General features: G+C 31.6%; 1 protein-coding gene across 2 annotated transcripts in view; it reads right to left on the bottom strand.

Annotated features, from left to right (window-relative positions):
- The window catches only part of bchs (WD repeat and FYVE domain containing 3 bchs), a 196,540-nt gene that overhangs the window by 153,564 nt on the left and 18,458 nt on the right, over positions 1–24,518 (bottom strand). The window contains exons 6-14 of one of the 2 annotated variants that reach the window (XM_085827196.1): positions 21,179–21,365; positions 20,928–21,088; positions 17,157–17,212; positions 16,340–16,486; positions 15,532–15,629; positions 12,805–12,980; positions 9,770–9,862; positions 4,582–4,775; positions 3,385–3,523 (exon numbers count right to left, since the gene is read on the bottom strand). In XM_085827196.1, the coding sequence (XP_085683322.1) occupies positions 3,385–3,523; positions 4,582–4,775; positions 9,770–9,862; positions 12,805–12,980; positions 15,532–15,629; positions 16,340–16,486; positions 17,157–17,212; positions 20,928–21,088; positions 21,179–21,365 (1,251 nt within the window). Of the gene's footprint in view, positions 1–3,384; positions 3,524–4,581; positions 4,776–9,769; positions 9,863–12,804; positions 12,981–15,531; positions 15,630–16,339; positions 16,487–17,156; positions 17,213–20,927; positions 21,089–21,178; positions 21,366–24,518 lie in introns of those variants that run through there. The other variant, XM_085827197.1, reaches the window with a different exon arrangement.

Here is a 24,518-nt window from a genome sequence, read left to right as displayed (position 1 = left end):
TTTCAGTCAACATTTAAAGAACTTATCCAATGTGATCTGATGCATTCTCTTGATGATTGCACATGAACAAAATCGCCACAAACATCTAATGCAGCAATGGGACTGCCTTCATTTCCCTCCTGCATGAAATACTGACGCAAAGTTTTAATGCATTTCCTTACATCCAGTATTGTCACTTGCACCAAATTATTAGCGGCATCATTATCATCATTTCCTTGGTTTTCTGATGCTGTCGTGTGTTTTGCTGCAACTCGAGCAACGATTGCAGTGTTGTAGTCTTCATTTTCATCGTAGCATTGAAGCTCATTGTCAATGGATAAAAATTCTTCGCAATTTTGTACCTGTTGAAGTTCCACATGTAAATCATCATTTTCACTTTCAATGAGCATGTCCACATCCATCTCCAAAACCAAGTGCTTAAAGCCATACTGAGAAAAACAGTTCTGAATTGTCTCACTGCTCACTTTTCGCTAGCTGTCGGCCACAAATGTAACTGCTTGTAAGATGCTGAAATTTGCACTGACTTCACTGGCTTTTGATGATGAGGTGAGCAAACTTTCTTCAAATGCTTTAAGGATGTAATTAACCAACTTTGCACGATAAAGGGTCTTCAAATTTTTTATGATGCCCATGTCCATTAGCTGGACCAAAGTTGTGGCCCTGGGAGGTAGAAATTCCAGTTGGACGTTCATCAAGCAACAATTGTCAAGAAGAAGCAGCACTTTTTTCGACTGGCATTGTAGTTCTCTGTTTCAATCCTTCAGCCATTCCTTAAAAAGTTCAGACGTTATCCATGCATTTCTGTTCACACAATACACAACTGGTAAACTCTCCATCCTAAGTCCTTTAAAGCAGAGAGGTTTAGTGCTTTTTCCTATAACCAAGAGCTTCCTCTTGTTCGTTCCTGATATGTAATTTTCAAAAAGCTCGGGCAGTTTTGTTGATTTCCATTCTTCAGCATTTGCACTATCAGCACTTTCTTTCTCGCCATATGCTTTCTTGAATTTTATGACATGTCTAGATTTCCATCAAGACAAAAAAAAAAAAAAAAAAAAAAAAAAAAAAGGTTTGTAGTTTTAAAGTTATCGTGGCCCAGCTTTTTAGCTAGTTCTGCTTTGCATTTTAACATTGGGCTGCTTACTTGCACAGATTGTCCAGTAGCAATGGGCCATTCATTAAGGGCCTCATCGACATCTAGATTCTTGCCTTGACGCTTCCGTTTTTAGGAAGTTTCTTCTCGTTCTTCACATTGTGCACATTCTTCTCGCAGCTCATTCTCTTGTTTTATCAAGTGCGAAATTGTCTTTTCCAATCCGGTTATTTTCACCAACTGATGCTGACTAGTGTTTCGTGTTTGTTGCTTGATCTTATCCAGGCAACCAATTTTTTCAGCTGAAGTCAAGTCCTGTCATGGCATTTTGGCAGGGAAGACAAGACACAAGTTCAGACTAAAGTGGTCTGAAGAAACCTTGGTGTTGAGGTTAAGAGGGAGATAAAATGCTCGCCATTCAAAGCTTTGGCACTAAAATCACCTGAAAAATGTGATGAAATGATAGCTTTCTTGCGTAAACTTTAATCATGATTGATAGGCGAGAATTCGTTTCAGGTGAAGCTGGACATTCTATTGCTCTTTTCTCGAAACTCGAAGGCGCAGGTCAAAGAAAATGGTGTGCGTGTTCACCTCCCACCGATTTTGCTTTTGTCATGCACTTTAAGGAATTCCTGACCTTTGATAAAGCATTTTCCTGGGAAGCCGCAACTACAGATCCTCCCATACGTCGCAGACCACCTGTACATCCGCTGTACGCGGCCGACTTGTGGCTTCTGTTTCTTATTCACTCTCATATTTTTCGGTCAGATTAAATGGAATTTTGGTTCATATAAGCGAATAATATTAGGCTTATGTACATAGGATTTGTTTTGGTTCTTTAGGATTTGTTCTGAAAAAGCAGCTGGTCTGATTATCCGGTGGTCCAATTAACCGGATTCGACTGTAGTTAAAACACATACTAAGCACTCAGAGAACAACCACAGCTATTATATTTTGCAAGTTTAAAAAATAATACAAAAATTAAAGATTTTTCACGTCTTGATGCACAAAATTCTTAATTTTACTACACTTATGAGATGCTTTAAAATAAAACATTCATTGATAGTTGCTAAATATTATTTATGCACACTTAATAGTAAAAACATTTATATTGAAGCAACCTAAAATTTTTATTTTAATATTTTTTGGCTACAATTATTGACACAAAAATGCCCAAATAAAATATACAAAAACAAGAAATTTTATTCTTAACAATTATACTGATTTTAAGACATTACAATTTCTTAAAAATTTCAATACAATAAGCCCTTATGTATATTATTTTCTTTTTTGAATTTATATTAAAACTAAGATTTTTTTAAAAAATTTCTGTTATGTTAATAAAACCCAAACCTAAAAAAATTCTGGAACAATTAAATTTGGTATATTCAATTTTATATGTGGGCATTTCGCCATGAATAGAGTGGATCGTATGATACTGGCAAAGCACATTAGAGCTAAAAAAACCTAAGGAAAGGATACCCTTGTAGAGGACTTTTAAATATTTCACCAGGAAAAGATGAAAAGTTATTATATACTCTGTATTGATGTGCATTCAGACAAAACCTGTTTCTTCATAATAATAAAGTGGCTGATTCTTGACATGTGAAATAAGAATTTTCATTTTTAATTGTTGCTTTTATTTTGGTTTCCTTCTTTATCTCATATAAATAAATACTCCTTTGCATCCTATCATATTTAAATTAAGGGAATAATTTGCTACAGGAACAAATTTTTATAGCAGATTATTTCCGGTCAAATTTTATTTAGAAATTCACGAGGATGATAACTGCTCCATTTATATAAAAATTGACTTTTAGCATTTTGTAATGTGGAAAGAATTCCCTCATGCAATTATTTCCTAAATCATGTTTAGACATGTTTAGACAAATTCAACATACTGCAAAAATTTACATTCCATTATTCTGAAAACTTTAACAAAAAAAATTACTAAACAATTCCTGGCTACCACCCCCAATGCATAATGTTTCTTATTAAAACAGTTCTGGGTGGCTTTGGTTTTGGCTAAACATGTTTCATCTGACAGAAGAATTTAAAACTGCTTTCCCACACTGAGTGACTGTATGATAATTCTAAGAATTTTCATAAATAAATCTTATATTATATCTATCGTTTTGGAAAATGACAATACAGTTATTTTTTTGTTAAAATTAGCATTCATGATGTAATATATAATATCTCTCTTGTTAATAAAATGGTTAAAATCTAATTTCCCTTTGGCAAAATAAGAAAAATACACAAATACAATGAAATATTTTTGAAAATATAAATACCTGTATTCCAGGGTGGCTTAGGTGGCTCTGCAAGACAACCTTCCATTGAAACTAGGACAGACATCACATAAACAAAGCCCCCAACTTTTCTAAAAACCGTTCGAGTTCTATGACTCTCTCGCAAGACAAAGAGAAGGGACTACAAATTTAAATGCAATTCAAATTACATTTATATATAAATAATATACACAAATGCATATGACATAAAACATGTAACTACATTTAGTTATGCATTCTTATAAAGTTTGATGCTATATTAAAAGTCAAATCGAAGCCACAAACCATTAAAATGGAAAATTTAGACATCAGTAATTTAAGAATACTTAGTTCTCTACTGTATAACTAGTAAAAATTTGGAACTTGAGTAAAGTTCTATTTTAGAACAGAATTAACATACAAATAGCTTTTGAACAAATTGCTTTATAATGGCAATTCTACTCTAAATTCAATTTTAAAATCAAATTAACTTACAAAAGGAATTTTATATATTTCAATAGACAGTATGATATGAATTTGTCTTCTTAAAGAAGATATATGTACATGTATACAATTTTTCAGGTTAAAAATATCTTCATCATCTTTATGAAAGGAACCTGAATCTTATTTTTTTAACAATATATGACAATATCTTCTAACGTAAATAAAATACAAGTTTGTATTAGCAAATCAGAATACTGCATTGATAACATAGCTTGCAAAACAAGTCTCTATTTAAAAAGAAACTTGTTTAAGTTAGAGACTACACAGGGGAAAAAAAAAGAATATAAAAGGTATTCCACATTTCTTAGCATGCTCAATTAGAAAGTTTAAAATATCTAATTTATTTGCAACATAATCAATAACTTTAAAACGTAAAAAGTAAAATTTTCCATTCTTCTTACTTTTTTAAAATAACTTATATTAAATTTTGGATAACATTTTTATATTTAAACATTTAATAATACAGATTCAAAAAAATTTGCTGAAATCTTGTTACTTAAAAAATATATATATATATATATTTTATCTTAAATATCCCTTCACTAACCACAAAATATTTCAATACATCACAATAAAAAAAAAAAAAAAAAGCAATTAATTTTTGTATATTTTATTTTATCCAGTTTCTAATTTACTTTGAAAAACTAACAGATGTTTTATAGAAAGCAGAAAAATAAAATGTGTCATTTGTAGACACACAATAAAACATGCATATACCTTTAAAATATGAGTTTTTAAATCAAGGGCTAAAACTGGTGCCGTATGCATTAATCCTAACAAAGTTCCCATATCGTCATCTCCACCAACACTCAACACAAGTTGTTGGACAATGCCTAGTGCAGCTTGACGACATATATGATAAGGAACCATATTATGAGCACAACGAGCACCACCACTTTCTCTGAATACACCTAATGAAAGTAGTAATAATAATAATAATAATAAAATAAAATAAAAAAAACAGGTTTCTTTCAAATGAAATACATAAAAAATATTGTATTGTTCATAAAACAGAAGCAACATGAAACTGCTCTACAAAAGATGACATTCTGATTTTCTACTTAATAAGACATTTTGTTAAACAGCAATCAATAATAAGCAATGGACTGAAAAAAGATAAGTGACTAAAGATAATAACAAAAATAATTTATTTATATGTAAAAAGTATTAAGGTTATAAGCTACAATAAATAAAAAGTATCATAAAAAATAAACTATCAAAAATGTAAATGTCTATACTTTTATGGAATTAATCATTCTGGATGTTTAAGATTTTATTCTAATTTTAAAAAATTCACGAAATTTATTTGCAAATAATTTAAATGAAATAAAACTACATCTTATTTCTCTTCTACATCCTCGAGAGAGTCTCCATTAAAATGGGAAGTCTGATCCCATATTTTTAATGAAATTTTGCTGTAAATAACAATGAAAAAAAGGATGATAACCTTCTTTAACACTTTTATTGGGAATTATAGAGATAATATTTTGTGATTTTGCTATTGAATTTTTTAATTTTAAGTGGCATAGGTGCGAAAAAAGTGATGTTTAATACTGAAGTTGATAAGACACATACATTATGAATTATCACATTAATACAGACCATGACTCAACTGGCAGAATTGAAAAAACATAGCTGGCAGAATCGAAAAAGGACAATATGATAAGTGATGACCATCTACAAACATACTGATGGCTTGGATACATGACACTGTAATGAAAGATGCCTTTAAGACATACTCGACAGCATTATGAATAGTTGTCAGACTTTGACAGGGATTGCATAATAGGGCTAAAAGAGGTTGATTGGCCAAACAGGTGGATTAGCTGGCATATTGGTTGAAGCAATGTCAGCATAGTCGGTCACCGAAGTGGCTCAGGACTTTCCTGGGCTACCAATATGTGAGATGATAGGTAATTAGAAAAGTTGCCACATCCACACCAACAGTTACGCGAACATCATTTGACAACTCGCAGTGTTAGAACGAAGTCTCAGTTTAGGTTAAACTTACATGCCAAACAACAAAAATCAGTGTTATATTTGCAAATTCTCCAGGACTAGTTGCCAAAAGTATATTTGCGCTTTGACAGCTGAGGAAGATGGTTCGGTAGTTCAATCATCGAAAGTAGTTCTGCAAAATTTGCAAATATAACCATTGATTTTTGTTGTTTGACTTCTAAAATAACCAACTCTCAGTTGTCATCTTTCATTCCTAGTTTGACATTGTAAGAGTGGCAGTCTTCTGATTTTGGTTCTAGCTTAATATTGTTCTATGAATTTGGAAATAAACATGATGCATTTGAATATTATATATAAAATTATTTTATTCTAAGTTTAGCAAGAAATGAGAACAGTTAGTTCTCGCAAATCTTAAACAACAGCCGACAACGGATGTGACTGACAAAGAAGTCAAGGCCAGAATTTTATTGGTTTTATTGAATTTATTTTTATTGAAATGGAATCATTAGTTGAGAAACAAAAAACCTGTCATAGAATCTTTTATGAAAACAATTAATGCAATTTTGCAGAAATTAAAAAAAAATTCTGATGTAAATCAGTGAAAAAGAAACTTGCTATTTTAGAATGTTTAATCTGTTGAACTTCACACATTTGATATTCAAATATAAAATTCAGAAATTTCTTCAAATAATCAGTTTGAAAGTGTATGGGCAAAGAGTACAAAGAGAGTACAAAGAGAAGTTAGATTTAATACGAAAATTCCTTTTCCACTTGGAATTTATTTTCCTTTTCCACTCGGAATTTATTTTCCTTTTCCTTTTCCTATTTATTGCCAATGACACAATCCATTGGCAGCGGGCTATCAAATTTGAATAAACGGAAACTGAAATTACTCAAAATAGAGTTAAGACATATCCGTGGTGACATTAAAGATTGGTTACCATTTTTGCTTGAATGAGATATTGTGAATAGCTTCCCTGTAGCTTCCAAAAAAATATGAAAAGGTTTATAGAAAGCTTAAGATAGAGGTTCGGCAGGGAAGAATTGTTAGTGGAATTCTATATTCAGAAATTATTAGATCTGATTATTAAAAATGTTACTCACAAAAAGGAAAATTAAGGTACACCAGAATTGTATGACAAGTTAAGATCATATTTACATTTTTTGAAGTCGATAGGTATGACAAGCGACAAATACGCCACAATGATGCTTCCGAACATTGAATCCTGCAGTCTCGAGGAAATTTTACGAGTTTGGCTTAGAAGTCATGCGTTAATAATTACAGCAGCAAATTCTCATTCTGAGAAATCAAAAGAATTATTGTTTTTTTAAAGTATGACATGGTAGGAGAGCAGAGAATTTCTTTGGTGAAAGTTGGATTTAAATTGATTGATTCAGGTGCAAAGAAAGAAAGTAGAAGAGATAAAAGGTACCAGGGAGAACATTTCGTGCCTACACAGCGAATGATTTATTTTCAGGCCATAATAAAGCAATCAATTATAGTGAAAACAATTCTTGCACATTTTGTGAGAAAAATCATGAAGCCAAAATTGCTTTGTTGCTCAGAATATGACTCCGAGTTAAAAGAATGATGAAATTAAGAAGAAGAAGGGTTGCTTATTCTGCCTGAAAACTGGACACGAGGAAACGCAATGCAAGACAAAGGAACAATATTTGACATACTTGAAAAGACATTGGGGTGTCATTTGGAATTGTTGAAGCAGCTGCAGGTGCTAGAGAAAGTAAAACTGATTCAGAGTTAGAAGAAGTGTGGGATCACTTTCACAAGACTCTGAAAAGGGTGGACGATCGATATGAAGTCAGTTTTTCTTGGATTAACAAGAAGCTTTACCAAGCAACAAAGAAGTTGCTGTAAAACAATCGATTTCTCTGATAAAGAAGGTCCTGCTGAAAGATAAATTTGAAATATACAATGCTGTGTGCAAAGAATGGCTTGAAACGGGAGTAATAAAAGAAGTACCAGAAGAAGAGCAACAAGTTAACAATCATTACCTTCCTCCACAGACTGGTCTTCAAACATAACTGTACAATAGCAGTAAGACCTGTATTTGACACTTCATGCAAGCAAAAGGATTTCTGGATTTCTTGTTGCTTAATGACTTTCAAAAGGTCAAAATTTAATTGAATTGGTACCTAGGTTGCTTCTCGATTTTATACAAGGAAAAATAGGGATTATTTCAGATATTAGAAGAGCTTTTCTTCAAATATCTGTTCAGAAGTGATTGTGATTTCCTGATTCCTGTGGTGTAAAAACTCCGAACAAAAGGAAATAAGAAAATTTCGCCATCGCAGAATAGTCTCTGGACTAAAATGCAGTCCGTTTTTTTTAAGAGCAGTGATCAACTCTCATTTAGACCAATGTGAAGCTTCTTCTAACGAAGTGGCAACAAAATTGAAAAATTCCTTCTGTGCCAACAACTGTGTCTCTTTAAAGAATTCGAATAAAAAAGCAGATTACTTTATTGCAAAATCAACTCAGTCAATGGTAAGTGTTAACTCTGACTTAAGAGGGTGGGAGTGAACTTGGTCTTCTGTCGGATAAATATGAAGATTCATTGTTTTGTGACATCCCTAGTGTCGACTTGATTGATCTCTCAGTGACAAGACGAAACATATTATGAATTGTACTGAGAATTTTTGACTCAATAGATTTCACCTACCCTTTCACACTCTTTCCAAAGTTATATTTGCAAAAGAGCTGTAATGCAGAGATAGCTGAAGATATCAAAAGAAAATTCTTGAAGTAAGTCAAAGAATTATGTTCAGGTTCTGCTTTCCAGCAGGATAATGCTTGGCCACATACAGCACGACTTTCCTAACAATGACTGGCCTGCTAGGTCTCCATACCTTTCGCCTATCAAATAAGTTTGGGACATGTTGGGCAGACAAATTCAGCCGTGTGCAAATCCATCCCAACTCATTAAGCAGTTTCTCCATTTGTGGCACAATCTATCACAGAGAGACATTGGCAACTTGGCAACTTAATAGATTCCATGCCCAACCCAGTATCGATTTGTATAGCTGCCAAGGGTGGCTTTACCACCTACTGATTTTCATATTCTTTGTATTGCTACTCATAAGTAAATGCTTTTTTCACCCTGGTTTTTGATAATTTGTTTACCTACTTGAACACTATACCAGCGTTCTCAATCTTTTGACTAACTCATACCACCTAAACAAAAACTAAAAACCTTTAGTACTACTACCACCACCACTCTTGAACAAAGCTCGGATAGCTTAAATTTATGAGTGTGGAGAGAAGACTAAATCAGGATGTTGGGGTTTTAATTTTTGAATTTAATAATTAAAAATACTTTGCTTCTTTGCGTACCACCAGTGGTACATGTGCCATGGTTGAGAACCCCTGCACTATACTATTGCTGAGCTTGGTTACTGTGACTCAATTCTTTCTCAGTGCATATATATATATATTTTTTTTCTTTTCAGAGTGGCTATTAAAATTCTAAAATAACTGAGTTTTATGCAAATTTTCAACTTCTATCCGCAGCAATATATTTTTGCAGTATATAAAAATTACATTATAATACTTTTAAACTTTCCATAAATTTAAAACTATAATTATGATTTTAGCTGTTACTTATAGCTATACTGTGCTATAAATTAAAAATATAAGATCTTATGAGAAAAAGTTACAGACTTAAACAGTAGCACATGCAATTACAATTTAAACACAAAGAAACAGAAACTGTATTTTAATGCAATATGTTTCCGCTACCTCACAATAATACATCTGGATATGGTGTAAATTTAACTGCTGTTTACATTACAACACTAACATAAAAATAGGATAGAAAAGAATTAATATGTAATATAATAATTACAAATGATTCAAAGAGACATAGTCTAATGTGAGAACATATAAACAAGCCTAAAGGACAAAAATATCAGAATAATTCATTCTTACTAGCATTATTGGAATTAGAATTCAGCAAAGCTGTTAAGGCCTCCATTACTAATGATCCTAAGGTTAACTGATCTTCAGGTATTTCACAATTAGCTGGAAAAAGGTAGATGGCATATTAGTACTTGAATTTCAGCATCATTTAAATAATAAACAGCAATGAACACTGTACAAATTTCAAAATATCTCATTAAAATTCATTGTGTGTTATTTAAAGCACTAGCAGCCAATTTTTGCATTTTTGGAGGCAATTTTAATTCTTGTTTTGGACCCATGGATCGCCCATAGCAAATATTTAGAAATATGTACTAGCTTTAAAACTGATTACTTTAAGGTTCTTGTCGTAGTAATTTTAAATAATCTTCGTAAACATTTTTGCAGACAGAATAACACCAAGGACAAAAGCATGACTACACAAAATTTAATACACTATTTGAAATACACCATGTGTTCAAATCAAAAGGTGGACCAATCACATAGTAACTATAAACATATAAGAGACATATCTTACCTACTGCATATGATATATCCCTCTTTTCAATATGTGTGCCAACAAATTTTAATATATGCCTATCAATCTTACAAAGTTTAATATACTCTGGATGACAGCAGTGATATTCATTTTCAACTCTTCCAAGGTGGAAGTATTTTTATGTATTACAAAGTTTGATTTAAGTGTCTCCCAAATAGTAGTCTATACTGGTAAGATCTGGAAATTTAGGTAGTCATAATTATTGGCTATGATTCCAATGCCAAAAATATATTCACTCAGTATCTTTATGATGGTATCTGATGAAGGATATACTGTATAACTTTGCTGTGTCAAAGAATGATGTTTATATTTTTACAATAAGGCAATAAATATTTTGGCAGGTCCCAGCATTCATGCTTATTTAAAAGAACATGATAATTTAACACTTTAATACAGCAGATTAGATGCTAATTTCTACAAGATGAAAAACAGATTCAATTAACAATTGTAGATTTTAAGAACTTCATGTTTGTTAAACTTTTGTTACGGACATATCCAAAAAGGAGGAAAAAAAAAAAAAAAAAAAAAAAAAAAAATCATGCCTCATCTTGGGGGGGGGGGAGGGATCTAAAATAGTAATGATACACAGATAAAGCTCTTATAAAATAACAGTTGGAGAGAAAAAACAGAATATGATAGTCTTCAAAATTGCTTTTAATTGTAAAAGTTTTCAGACCCTCCTTAAAAAAAAAAAAAAAAAAAAAAAAAAAAATGAATCCAACACCTTTACACTAAACTCATTTATGTTTTCAGCTATTGCAATTGAAAGTGAACACCTCATGTTTAAGAACAACATTGGTCTCATTATTTTGTGAAAATTAAATACTTACAATATTATGAGCTTCTAAATACGTAATCTACTCTTGAACTGAGCATTCTCATTTTTCTGGAAAAACATTATGTTCTTAAATTTTTAGGCTAAAAATGTAACACAAGCAAGTAAGGTAAGTGCTTATGAGAAGAATAAGTTCTCTAAAGTTAGTTTTTAATGATACTGTTACATAGTTAGCTATTGTTCATATTTAAGTCAAGAAATTAGCTTTATGATGGTTAAAAGTCTGAAAATATATACATAATTGAAAATTCACAATCAATAATAAACATTTTTAAAATTTAATTAAGATTTAGTGCAGATTGTTAGTAGCCTATTGGCTATTACTTATTATATTACATATTATTTAAATTTTTCTTATAATTATTAAACAAGATTATTAAGATTATATTGAAGTTATTGATTAAAGGTTTTATATTTTATATCTTTATGGATTTCTTAACTTTTTACAGATCAGTATGGAAAACGTTCAATATGTCATAAAAGTTCAACACATAACTAAAAATTCACATTAAGTTCAACATGTCAAAACAGAAAGGTGCACGAAACATTTTGAATAATTGAAAATTCGGCGTAGTACATCTAAAAAGGATATCAGATTCATATGAAAATAGTACAAAGCAAGACAGAAATTGCTACATACATTAACAATAAAATTTTTCCGACATATATGAAATGTTGAAGCATAATTAAAATCAGGAAATTTAATTTTTTCATTACATTTTTAGATTAGGAAAATTTTGTACGTAAACATATAGCTCAGGTAGAATACGGGACAAGCATATATATACATTTGAAGGTGATGACAAAAGTTCATAAGATACTTTCTCTGCTTTTGAACAATATTTTTTCGACAGTTGAAAAACATTTTCACAAAGAAAATAAAAATTTTATATGCATAACAAATTTTTGATGAAAATATGGCCAGATAAGGAGATAACTGGTTTTAAACAGTCTTTATTGTAACCGTACTTTGTAGAGACATTAAGTTAATTTGAAGCAGGAGATGTGAAAAATGAGCAACGCCTTCGCCGGGAACTGAACCGCAGAACTCTCAATTACGCGCTGAGCGTGCAGACCACCACACCATGAAGGCATGCTAAGAAGGCGTGAGAAATACCTTAGATACTTCTCCTTTTAAATGGCAACTGGGGTATTTAGGGAACCGAATCGCCAAATCCTGGGCATGGAGAATCCTCATCCACCACTTTTGTAGTTCGTGTGCCACTGTAGACACATTAAGGTTTTTTTTGGAAGCAGGCAAGGTGAAAAATGAGCAACGTCTTTGCCGGAAATCGAACCATGGACCTCTGGAATACGCACCCAGCGTACAGACTACCACACCATGAAGGCATGCTAAGAAGGCAGGAGAAAAATCTCATACTTCTTAACACAAGAATGCATAAAATGGTCCTATTTCTTCTTGTTAAAACAAGACCATATGAAATGGAATCTACTACAAGACCATATGAAATTGAAATGTGGACTTTTTAGTTCCCGCCAAAAAGAGAATATGTAAACTTTACTAAACAGAATTATTATACAAAATTATCACTATTATTAATAAAACACAATATTTACATTAAGAAGCAGTAAAACAAACACAAAACTTAATTTGTGATTTTGAATATCTAATAACTAAATAAATTATAATGCTACAGAACTTAACAATACCTGGCTTTTCATCTGATACATCAGGGAATGCTTCCTTTAAAATAGCAGCATACCTATGAAGACAAGTAACTAGAACTTCTAAAAGACCAACTTCTCTGTACACATCTTTAAATATAGAATTGGAATGTAGAATATTCAACAAACTCTTCAGACACAATATGCTACATGTTGTAGAGCTATATAATGAGTAATAAAATAAAATTAATTAAGAATATAATTAAAAAAAATAATTTAGGAACAAGTTAAAAATAATGAAATTCAAATGCAATCAAGATAAAAAACATGCCCCCAAATTCCTAAATATTTAGAATATAAAGGAAACTAATTACTGGATATACTGTGCCCACATTACTTTGTGACTGATTGGCCGCTTTCTGTTTTGATCAACCAGCCAAAGCCTAAAACATACAATAATTTACTACTACCTTGTATTATATGTTGAAGAATGTTTAGAATATTTTATACAATTTATCAATTAAGTAGAATAAGTTATATTAATAAGTTTTCGAACTTTTACTGATGAAAGAACGCATTTATTTATTAAATGCTGGAATTTTTTTTTTGAATTATTAGAACAAAACTTGAAAAATGTGTCTTTACAGTCGAACACTGTTACTTTTGAAATCATTATTATTTATAAACACTTTTAAATATTTAATTAGATATTTAATGTAGTGTATTTTTTCAACCTACAAATATCAGATGTTATTATAATAAATAGCAAACATAAAATTATTTCAGTTACTAATTCCATAAAGAAATAAACATGCTTAATTTTTGTTCTCAGTCACTCACTGACCAAAGCCCAAAATGGTTAACAATCATTAAAAACAAGTATTAGCAAATTATTTCTCTATCCTTTTGGTGATTTGGATAAATATTCAAATTTTAGATTACTAATTGGAATATTTTACACATATAATTCACCTAGATTCTTCATTAAATTTTTAAGTACTACTAAGTTTTTGTGCATTTTGAGATCTGACCAACTCTTACAGGTTAAAATGTGAAGTGACTATGGCTTTGGTTTTAATAAATATAAGTACTGAAATAGAAGTAAATAAAATTTAAATAAATGTATACAAGCATACACACTGAAATATACATATACAAACATAAAAAATGAATGATAAATACAATAGGACTTTTAACTACTTGGGCATCAACTAGCTAAAATAACAATCTCCAAATTCACTAAACACTAAAGCAGATGCTGATGCAGATTTCAGATACAAAAACGTCTAGAAATAGGATATAGAAAATAATTTTAATAACAACTCAGGATTACTTTTCTCTTAACACTCAATAATTCAGTTTTTAATATCTAAGCATTAAAATCGCAATAACAACCTTGTATTTAGCGTACATATGTTAAAATACTCAATCAATCTTGAGGGCAATTAAATGTTCCTCCTGATCAGGAGAACAAAATTACTAGAAAGGGAGAAAAAAAGAAAAATAAAGCATTGGCAAAGGAGTCTCAGAAACACGTGGTCGTTATCAGCACACACGTGGTCATAACCGGATTTTGAATCAGATTTACACTGGCCGCCTACTTTTACTGAGCCAGGCTATCCGATCAAACCTATAACACATAGACTAAAATGCAAACAAATCAAAGAAGTCAAAAAATAGGTAGCGAGGGGCAACTGCACCTTCACACACCAAGACTGAACCTCTGATTTGAGGTTCAGTCTTGGTGCGTGAAGGTGTAAATCTGATTCAAAATTCGGTTACGACCACGTATGTGCTAGTAATGACCACGTGTTTCTGAGACTCCTTTGCCAATGCTTTATTTTTCTTTTTTTTTTCCCTTTCTAGTAATTTCGTTCTCCCGATGAGGAGGAACATTTAATTGCCCTCAAGATCGATTGAGTGTTTTAACATATGTACGCTAAATACAAGGTTGTTATTGGATTTTAATTGTCACACTGGTGTGTTTCTCTTCATCTAAACAGTCTTCTATATTAACCTATCTAATCTTGCTTTTGTCTTTATTTCATTTTTTTCCCATTCTGCTTCAATCCTTCTGCCTGAATTATTATTATTATTATTAATAATTTTATTTCTGATAATGGGATAAACAAGCTTTCAATTTAATGCAGGTAAAAAAAATCACCATTTTAAAAGAGGGAAAAAAGTAGAATCAAAATGTGAGATGATCATTGAGTAGGCTAATATTATGAGCTTTACATTTATGTTAGTTTATCAGAAACATTTAACTTAATCTTGAAATAAAATAGTCAAAACTCAAATAAAAAGATTTATTAAAAATTATAACTTAAAAAAATAAAAATGAATTATTTGAATCCATCCTACTTTCACACAATTCAGATAATCAAGGTTTTACCATATTTTCAAAAATCTCCCATTACCTATAATAAATTAAAAATAAATTAAATAATAATAAATTAAAAAATATTCACTCTAAAGCAATTCATTTTCATCATGACTAACAATGACTGTTTTAATCCTTATTTTCAGGAAAGTTTGAGGCATGACGAGCATGACTTAAAGTTACTAAAGAAACAAAATAATGCCATTTTATATATCAGTCTCCTTTAAAGAAGTGAAATGGAATTATGCTTTAAATAAGTATTGCTTTATTAGGTAATTACAGAATTTAAGCCAAGTGCAAATTGTCAGGAATCAGCTATTGCTAAACAGAACTGTAGGAAATATTTTTCAGAGAGTAAATAAAAAACTTACAGAAATAATATTACTTACTTTTGTGTTTTCAGAAGAATGCTTAAACTGATAAATTCTTTACAAGGCACAAAATTCAAGTCAAAAATTACAAATTCTAGTAACTTGAAGAATTTTTCCTATTAAAGAAATTAAACATATATAAAAAAATTATTAAATAAATTTTACATGCACTTAAATATATACAATTCTGGAATAGAATTTTATGTAGTCCATTGCAGCCAGATAAAATATGTTTCTTGTGGAACACATACATTCTTGCTAGTAATTTCATGTATTAAATTATGTATCACAACCTATATTACAGGATAGTAATAATTCAAATTAGTTTTACTACATAGTAAGGAAGTAAACAAGAAAGCTGATGATGGATTCACACATTATTAGTAGACCTTTCTTATCAGCTTGCAAATGTAAATAAATAAGTGCAGCATAACTTTTTCTTATTTAATTATTATTGTAATGAAATAGCCATTTACTGGTGAAAGTCTGAATTAAAATGTATTTTATACTCCATCCCCCAAATGCTCGCATCTGATCTCTTTCGTTGTAAACACCACATGATTATTATTTCACGATTTTATAAGATTTTTTACAAAAAGTTCAGGTTTAAGGAACACCCTGGATGTCATACGAAGGCAAAATTTTCAAAATTAGAAATTGCTTAGATTCACTAAATATTTATTGCTTGTTTTTTTCATTAGTTCCATTTTCACGAAAAAAATAAAATTATGCCTTTTACGCTCAAAATTCTTCATAAAAAAACATAAGCTCTGTACTATAAACTTTTTTAAAGCTTAATGTACCTATAAAATATGTTAAAACATACCTGAATTTCTGGAGGTTTAGCATGGATCTTCTCTGAGAACTGAGAAAGAGTATGCTGACTTTCCAAAATAAAATAATTAGCTTTATCAGAATGATAAACAGTACTGACAGCATCCAATAACAGGCTGCACAAGTAAGGTGTCTGGGCCTAGAAAACAAAGAAGTAATAAGTCTATTATGTGTGATAAGCAATACAATTGCATATTATGCATGAAAAGTATACTATGTGTGATAAACAATACAATTTATTCCTAAACCAAAGTCTCAGTTAAAAATATAAGAAGGGTAAATATGTATAAATTATTACACATGTTTCTCTTCAGTGAATATTTTCCTAAAATGTATGTTTCACAATAGAGAATATAAAATTTATATTTTAGGAAAGCAAAATATTAAAAGTAAATGCATAAACTGAGTAATACAGGATGGGGCAAATAAAAGTGGTTTCCTGAGCCACTTTTATTAGGCCCACCCTAGTATAACTAAAGACATTAAACTGAAATTTTATGCCTAAAAACTCATTAAAAATTGTTGATTATTAACAGCAAAATAACTTGCTATTCTAAAAATCAGAAAATATGATACCACAAAACAGGCTAATCATGTTCCGTCCTTAAATAGTTTTACAGCCGTTTTTCTATGAATACTGAATTTTATTATAACAATAATAATTAAGAGAATAGAAATTTGTAAGCAAAAGCTCGCAAATGTATATTTTAAATAAGTGGTATATTTATGCCAGTGAATGGAGGTATTTACATTAGAGAAGAGTAATTTATATAAGAGATTTTATAATAATATTTAGAACTCTTACAAACCTTCATAAATACTGATTGCAAAACTTGGAATGCTTGAAGATTTCTTACACTTGCACCTATAATAAAAGTAAACAAAATTTCAGTAAAATAAACTTAATTTTTTTAAAGTTATACAACAGATAAGGATATTTTTACATTTACTAATTAATTATACATTATTCTTTATTTTATTACTTTATATATAGATTTGAAGACACCCGGTAGCACAGTGGCTAGCACGTCGCACAGCAGCACCACAGGTCCGGGCATCGATTCCCAGGCAAGCCTTTCATCCTTTGAGTTGGTTGATAAAATGAGTACCATGTTCGCTTGGAAACTAAAAACCAGAGGTCCTGTGACAAGCTGACCCCTTGCACAGGGTATATGCTCATGCACTCTGAGGCCCATAATTAAAAAAACAGATATCAGGGCACTGCTTGGACATGGCTTTCTAAGGGCTGTTGTGCCTTCAATTTTAGTTTAGTTTATATAGATATGAAAAATCTAAATAAATATACATTAAGCATATTTTAATTTTAATTGTGATTTTGAAAATAAATCTATGCTAAATGAATCAGATTAACACACATGTGTATAATTTTTTAAACTTTCTATTTATACCAGATTTCAGCAGAAATAAATTGCGCATATCAGATTTAAAAAAATAGCGCTAACATATTATATATAAAAGATTCTCTGCTGGTGCCAAAATTTCTATCTGTATTAATCAAAAACGAGGAAAAAATTATGAATTAATATTTTTTATTAAAGATTTTCTAAAATGCTATATATTTCAATTATTACAAGTTATTATCCAGGCAGAAAGATACCAAATGATGACACATGCCAAAGCCTAGTTCTTTTGTATGATTCTCCAAATGATTGCAAAATATTTTAGTTTTTGGAGGAGTGGCAGACTTGTTTCAATTTCTTTCAAAATGTATATACATTCACTTCCAAAAGTTATGTACAGAGAGGAAAATGCTAATTTCCGGAAGCCAATCAGAATTGAAGAGGATGCAATTCACTGCAGAGGTAGATGGAAGTATGCAAATATGTTAGGTAACAGCCAATCATGCTTTCATGTCAAGAAATATGCAAAAAAGATAGTTTTATAAGAAGCCAGCTTTATGAAGGGTTACAGAAGTTGATTGTAAGTGCTGATAAAAGGTGTTTAAAACTTTCATACAATTTGTTTTCAAGACATACATGTTTCTATGACTTCCAGAAGATGAATGGAAGATTCTGAGCGCTGGCATGCTGTGGCGTGCATTGAAGCAGGACAGTCGATCACAGATGTTGTTCTTTTCTTTGATGTTCATCATTCTGTAATTTCACGTTTATGGAAACAATTTCAAACCCCACAGACAGTTGTCCGAAGGCTCGTAGCCGGTCGCCCAGGGTTACAACCTCAGCGGAAGATCAATATATTGCTATTGTAGCCAAGCGGAATCACAGAGCGACCTCCACACATGTGACATCTACGGTTACAGCATCCATTGGTAAGGCGATATCTGCAGCTACTGTATGCCGAACATTACATATGAGTGGACTGTACACCCGGGTACCTCGAGTTTGTGTTCCTCTATTCATCCAATCAAGAGGGACACGATTACAGTGGTGCTGGGAACATGTCAATTAGAATGTGTCTGACTGGGGCAATGTTATGTTTACTGATGAGACAAGATTTGCTCTGGAGCCAGATGACAAGCGTATACGGATATGGCGTGAACAATGAACATGCAATCAGTCCCAGAACATCACGCATTCCGAGGCAGAAGCATTATGGTGTGGGAAGGGATTTCATTAGGATACCGCATCAACCTGCATATCTTTAAATGGGTTTCTTTGATGGCTGCCTGGTATCGAGATGAAGTCTTAGAGCCTATTGTGAGATTGTACGCTACAGCAGTTAGTTATAGCAGCTATTCAAAAGTTTATGTCTCTAGGTACCATTGTTTTTTCATAATGCAAGAAACATGTATTCATTTATGGAAATTCTTTATTATTTAATTTCTTTAAATATACTGTATATATTTTATATATATATTGGTGGCATAATATTTAGTGGCAATAATTTGAAAAGTGAAACATAATTTTATAGTAAATGACCCAAAATGCCGGAACAAAATTAATAGCTCTTCTGTGTAAATTGCCTCTTTGGGCTAATAAAATCAAAGAATCTCTAAGGAGAAGAATGAAAGCTTCCATAGACGCAATGTAAACCTGTTTCGCCTCTGCGCCGCTGTACCGAAGAGCCACGGCTATGCAGTGAAACACCAGCGCAGGGTGAAATTTAAACAGTGCAGTTCGAGGAGATAGTAAATTTTTTACTTTGAAATAACTCAAAATGTTTTATTTTCATACATTTCTGGAGTTTTATGAGCAAAAGGATGTTAGTTGGAATTTTGGGGCGAATTATAGAAATCCTGTCCAATTTTTACTTTCAATTTAAACAGCGAGCCGTACGAAGACAAAATTTAAATGAAATAAATTTCTTAATTCTTTTCTTCTGTAAACTTAAAAAGGGGGGAAAACACATGCCATACAAAACGTAATAAATTTTTATGGATCCATAGTTAAAATTTTACAGTGAAATTTTAAAAGCAAAATTTGCAATAACTAACTGAAACAGAAAAAAATATTTAAAGACAATTAAAGGCACCCCTAAATAAATTGAAAACACTGAAATACATTATAATTATCCGACAACAACTTTAAAAACAAATTACCATGAAAACGTTTAGACAATTATTTGGAATGACCATTGTGAAAACCAAGAGCAAAGCTTTCACCCAATAGCCAAAACCATTTCACTTACAGCATTACATTTAAAAAGTCTTTAAAAGAATTTCACATAGCTAAAACCAAGTACCTCTGACTACAACAACAAAGAACGTTTTCGAACAACGTGGTAAAAGATTGCTAACATGGCCGACGGCATGCTGCATTCTTTGCTTTGTTGCCTCCTGATGTTATTTCGCACATGCGCAGTGAGGTACGGAGGGTGGATATCTTTGGAATGGTTTGCCCCTTTAAAGTAAGCTTCAGGGATATACATAATGTGTCTCTTCCGTCTGACGGAGCCACATTTGCCCCGGGGAACCTTTACTTCTTCTCCTTAGAGATTCTTTGAATAAAATATCAATCTAATGAGTAACATCATTACAGCTCTTCATATCTGAAGTAAGCATGAGAGTATGGCATTAACACCCACATCCATCACTATTCCCCATATCCAAACAATGACCATGTTAACAACAAAAACATAACAGCATCTTTTTCTATATATTCCTTCCACTCTTCTATATGATAAATATTTACTGTCATATGACTGGTAGCTGCTACATATTCATAGATGGAAGTTGGGAAAGATTTGATATCTTTCACATTCTTCAGATGGCATCCCTTAACCTGAAGAAAATCTTCATGCATGAGGTATTTGTTCCTACATTGTTTCCAACTTTGTATCAATCAGCTTGCAGCCTGATCCTCCATTCTTGATAAAAACTAATTATGCTGTTAGTATTAAAAAACTACCTGATATATAAAGGTCACTGGTAATGCTTTAAGGGACCGAATAATTGAAAACATCTATGCTAACCTTATTAATTTTTTCCCCATATCTCCCCATATCCATTAATTATTTTTACTTTCAAATAAACTGATTTATAAAACTGGCACAATTTTACCAAATGTGTCGTTTAGGAATCACACTAAAGACATAATATATACTACATTAAAGATATTTATGCAAAACTGAAACTATATAAGGAAAAATGAATAACATACCAGATAAATGAGGAATTTGAAAGCCAGGCAAGGAATAAAGGGAACCTGTGCTAGCATGGCTAGGTTTTAGCTCAATGTAACCACAAGAAGTGAGGGAAGCGATAAGCAGGACAATATTACGCAGGGCTTCACATGCTTCTTCAGAGGTATTCTGTTCTAGCCTGAAAATAATAATAATTCAATATTAAACATATACCTGATTTTCTAAATAGTTACACTGCAAAAAGAAATAAATTAGGTACATCACTCACCTAAGAAGAAACTCTGACAGAAAAATGTATCCCTGACAAGTTCGAAAGTCATCCAAAATTATCTGTGACACTTCACTTGAGTCTTTCAAGAAGCAAAATACAGTAACAAACATTTCCACAATTTCTAAAGGTGATAACTCTTGAACCCTTTGCATGTTTTCAACACAAAGTGCTATGCAAGCTTTATCTAGCAAACAAGAAAAATTATGTAATTAAAAATATGCTATATAGAAAAGATGATAATTCATATAAAAAGACACAGAAATGATTGACATTCTGTTTAACTTCACCTCTTGTCATTTTGATATAGTTAAAATATAAATGAGATAATGAATAATGCAATCGCAATCATTCAGTAGAGAAAAGGATTACACATATCTGATAGCTAGAGGACAGACATACATTAATGTATACTCTTATATTTTAAGCAGCATATATGATATAATATGGAAAATTAAATTGCAATGAATGAAAAGTAGTGTTATAAATAAATTGTATTACAAAAACAACAGGCAAACTGCACAAGGACAGAGAATTAATGCACAGAACATTCTACAAATGAAATTTACTGCTGAAAAATATGCCAGACACCTAACAGACGATGGAAAGCAATACAGAAAGCTACGTATAGTACAATAGTACCCTATTATTAAATAACATCTACAGCTTACATAAAAATTTCCAAATTAAAGAAATAAATAAGCTTTAATAAAGCATAAGTCAAACAAGAAAGAGGGCCCACCAGCAGCCTAGCGGTAAAAGCCGCAGAACACTGGTAGTTCGGGCCGGGGTTCAAGTCCCGACGAACAGGCTGGCTGCATGGGTGTTTTTTGTGGTTCCCTCCCCCGTGTGACGTGGATACAAGCCAGTTTCCCTTAAAAAGACCTTCATGGGGCATCTCTCCTTTTCCGTGTAGTGCCTAAGGGCGGAGCACGTGACAAGCCAAAAAAAAAAAAAAAAGGGGAAGAAGAAGAAAAAGAAAGAGATTGCAGAATAGGGTAGGCAAATGCAACAACCTAAATGCACTAGTTATTGAGTTTTCATTGCAATCTTCCAACAATAAGCACAAACAATTTCATCATATTTATCATTATTTTGGCAAAAAAGCAGAATTTTGAACATTTTTTAATCTCTTGAAACTTTACATGATACTGAAGAGTGTACGTCTAGTATTTCTTGGCTGTATTATCTCCTCTTAAGGATAAGGCTAAAAAGTCAGGATTCCTTGTTTTCGAAACAGACAAAAGTACACGGGAAATCATAACTGCCCAAGGCTGGCTTTGCTGCTTACCAGATCCCGTGAAAGAGATCTCGAAGGCGGTTTAAGTTCCAAAGGACATTAAGAAAATGTTCAAAAGCAAGCAAACAATAAAAACCTGCTTGGAAAATTTAGCTTTTAAACATTTTTGATACAGGCATTTAAATGTTTACTTGGCTTATACAAACATTACAGACACACATATTTACAAGAGTTATACCAATCACATCAGTTCAATATTTCATATATGTTCATCCAAATTCTAAGAATGTTTCATTTTTTGCATCTTTTCTGCTAATAGACATCACTTGACACCAAATTTAAACACAAAAATAAACATTTTTTTTTTTAAAATTCCAAGAAGAAATTCAAAATACAAGTTTCAAACTATCAGTCTGAAATTCAAACTGAACAAATAGCAAATATATACCACAGCACATGCCACAGAAGGAATTTCTGATTTAACACCCCCACAGGAAATTTGGAAAAAAGCATTGATGAGGGAATATGACATCTTGGCAAAAAGTATTTATGTGGCAACCTACGATGTCACCAAAAGTATTTATGTATGGCAACCCAGATACGGTATCTTCCCAGATGGCTTTCCACTCCTATGGACATTTTTGCCAGTGTGACTGCAGTTTATGATTCCTTCTATGGGAATTTCAGCATTTTAATATACTAGTGGTTGAAATACTCCAGTTTTTCTCATTTTTGACAAAATCTCCGACTTAATTTTCTGCATGCATACAGCAAAATGTGGCTTGCTTAAAGGCATCATGCACCTCATTTTTCCTTCAAATTTTAGAATTTTGGTGCCAAGGTTATGCAATTGTCCGATTTTTTTTTTAGTGAAAAACAGATTGTATATGTGAACAATAACAGCACAAAAAACAAAGAAATATACATGATCTAGATGAAAAAGAAAAGAATGTAAAATAATGGCAGTACTTGATGCTTTGAAATAGATATTAAGAGCCAAACAAATGTTTCTCTCCAAAGCTGGCAACAAGTTCGCAAATGCTCTTGATAATGATGTTGCAACTTTTTGGTAAGGCTGCAGAAGATAAAACAATCTCTGCATGCTTTTGTAAAGTTGAATTTCTTACTATAAATGTTTTCAGAAATCCCAGTTATGATTATTTTGTTTTCATACTGAATAAAGGGTTTTAATCAATGCTTTGTTGCAAAGCAAGTAGATGCAATAAATACTTAAAAAATGTATATTTACTTAGTGCCTATAGATGACATTACAAGATCATCAAATATATCATTATTGCAAGGGTACAGGCATTCAACAAAAAAATTCTCAAGAGGCAGAAGTTAAAAAAAAAAAAAAAAAAAAAAAAAAATTGGGAAAATTCATAATGTAGAATATAGTAAATTTAATTATTACATTAATGTTAATTGTGATTTACTTGAAATACTTTATTAACTGAAATTTATCAAATTTATTTTCCAAGATTTCCATAGGCTATGTGAAACAACTGTGGTTAGTCTATATTTAAGGGTACCTCATGGATTATCGCAAATGAAACAACAGCTTGTTTCATTTACAGTAATCTGAGTAGGTAAATGTTACGGAAACCCTATTATGACGTGATTGGTTGCGTGATTGAGGCAAAAATATTTGTAAGGGCTTATTTGGGTGCTAGATGCTAGTTAGGAAGTATGCTGCTTCCTAATTAGGATCCAATTCTAAAGCTTATTTTGTGCTTCACACCGTAAAATGGCTATATGTGAAAAGATTAATCTGAAGTTTCCATACGATTTAGAATGAAAGGGAAAAAAAGCATTAATTGACTGTTGTGTAAATGAAGGATTACTTAGTAAGTAATCCTTAGTCATAATAAGTGTCTTGTAGGTACGAAGGAAATGCATATGGTCGAATGTTAAAATGGCTTTGAATGAGTTTGTCCGACACTACAGAGGATATTTCTTATTCTTATTTTTGCGAATTTATGTGGCAACAGCAGCATACAGATTCTAATTCAGATAATTTTAGAAAGTTTTTGGATGCTGTTAAGGAATTTTGTATGCCACAGACTGAAGACGCAGAAATTTCTAAATAAGTCGATATTT

Source organism: Stegodyphus dumicola, chromosome 11 (assembly GCF_044657685.1).
Source record: "Stegodyphus dumicola isolate Sdum_Otavi_A_Nest chromosome 11, ASM4465768v1".
Lineage (NCBI taxonomy): Eukaryota > Metazoa > Arthropoda > Arachnida > Araneae > Eresidae > Stegodyphus > Stegodyphus dumicola.
The sequence above is the reverse complement of the archived record's forward strand: the minus strand, read 5'-3'. Positions and strand labels throughout refer to the sequence as shown.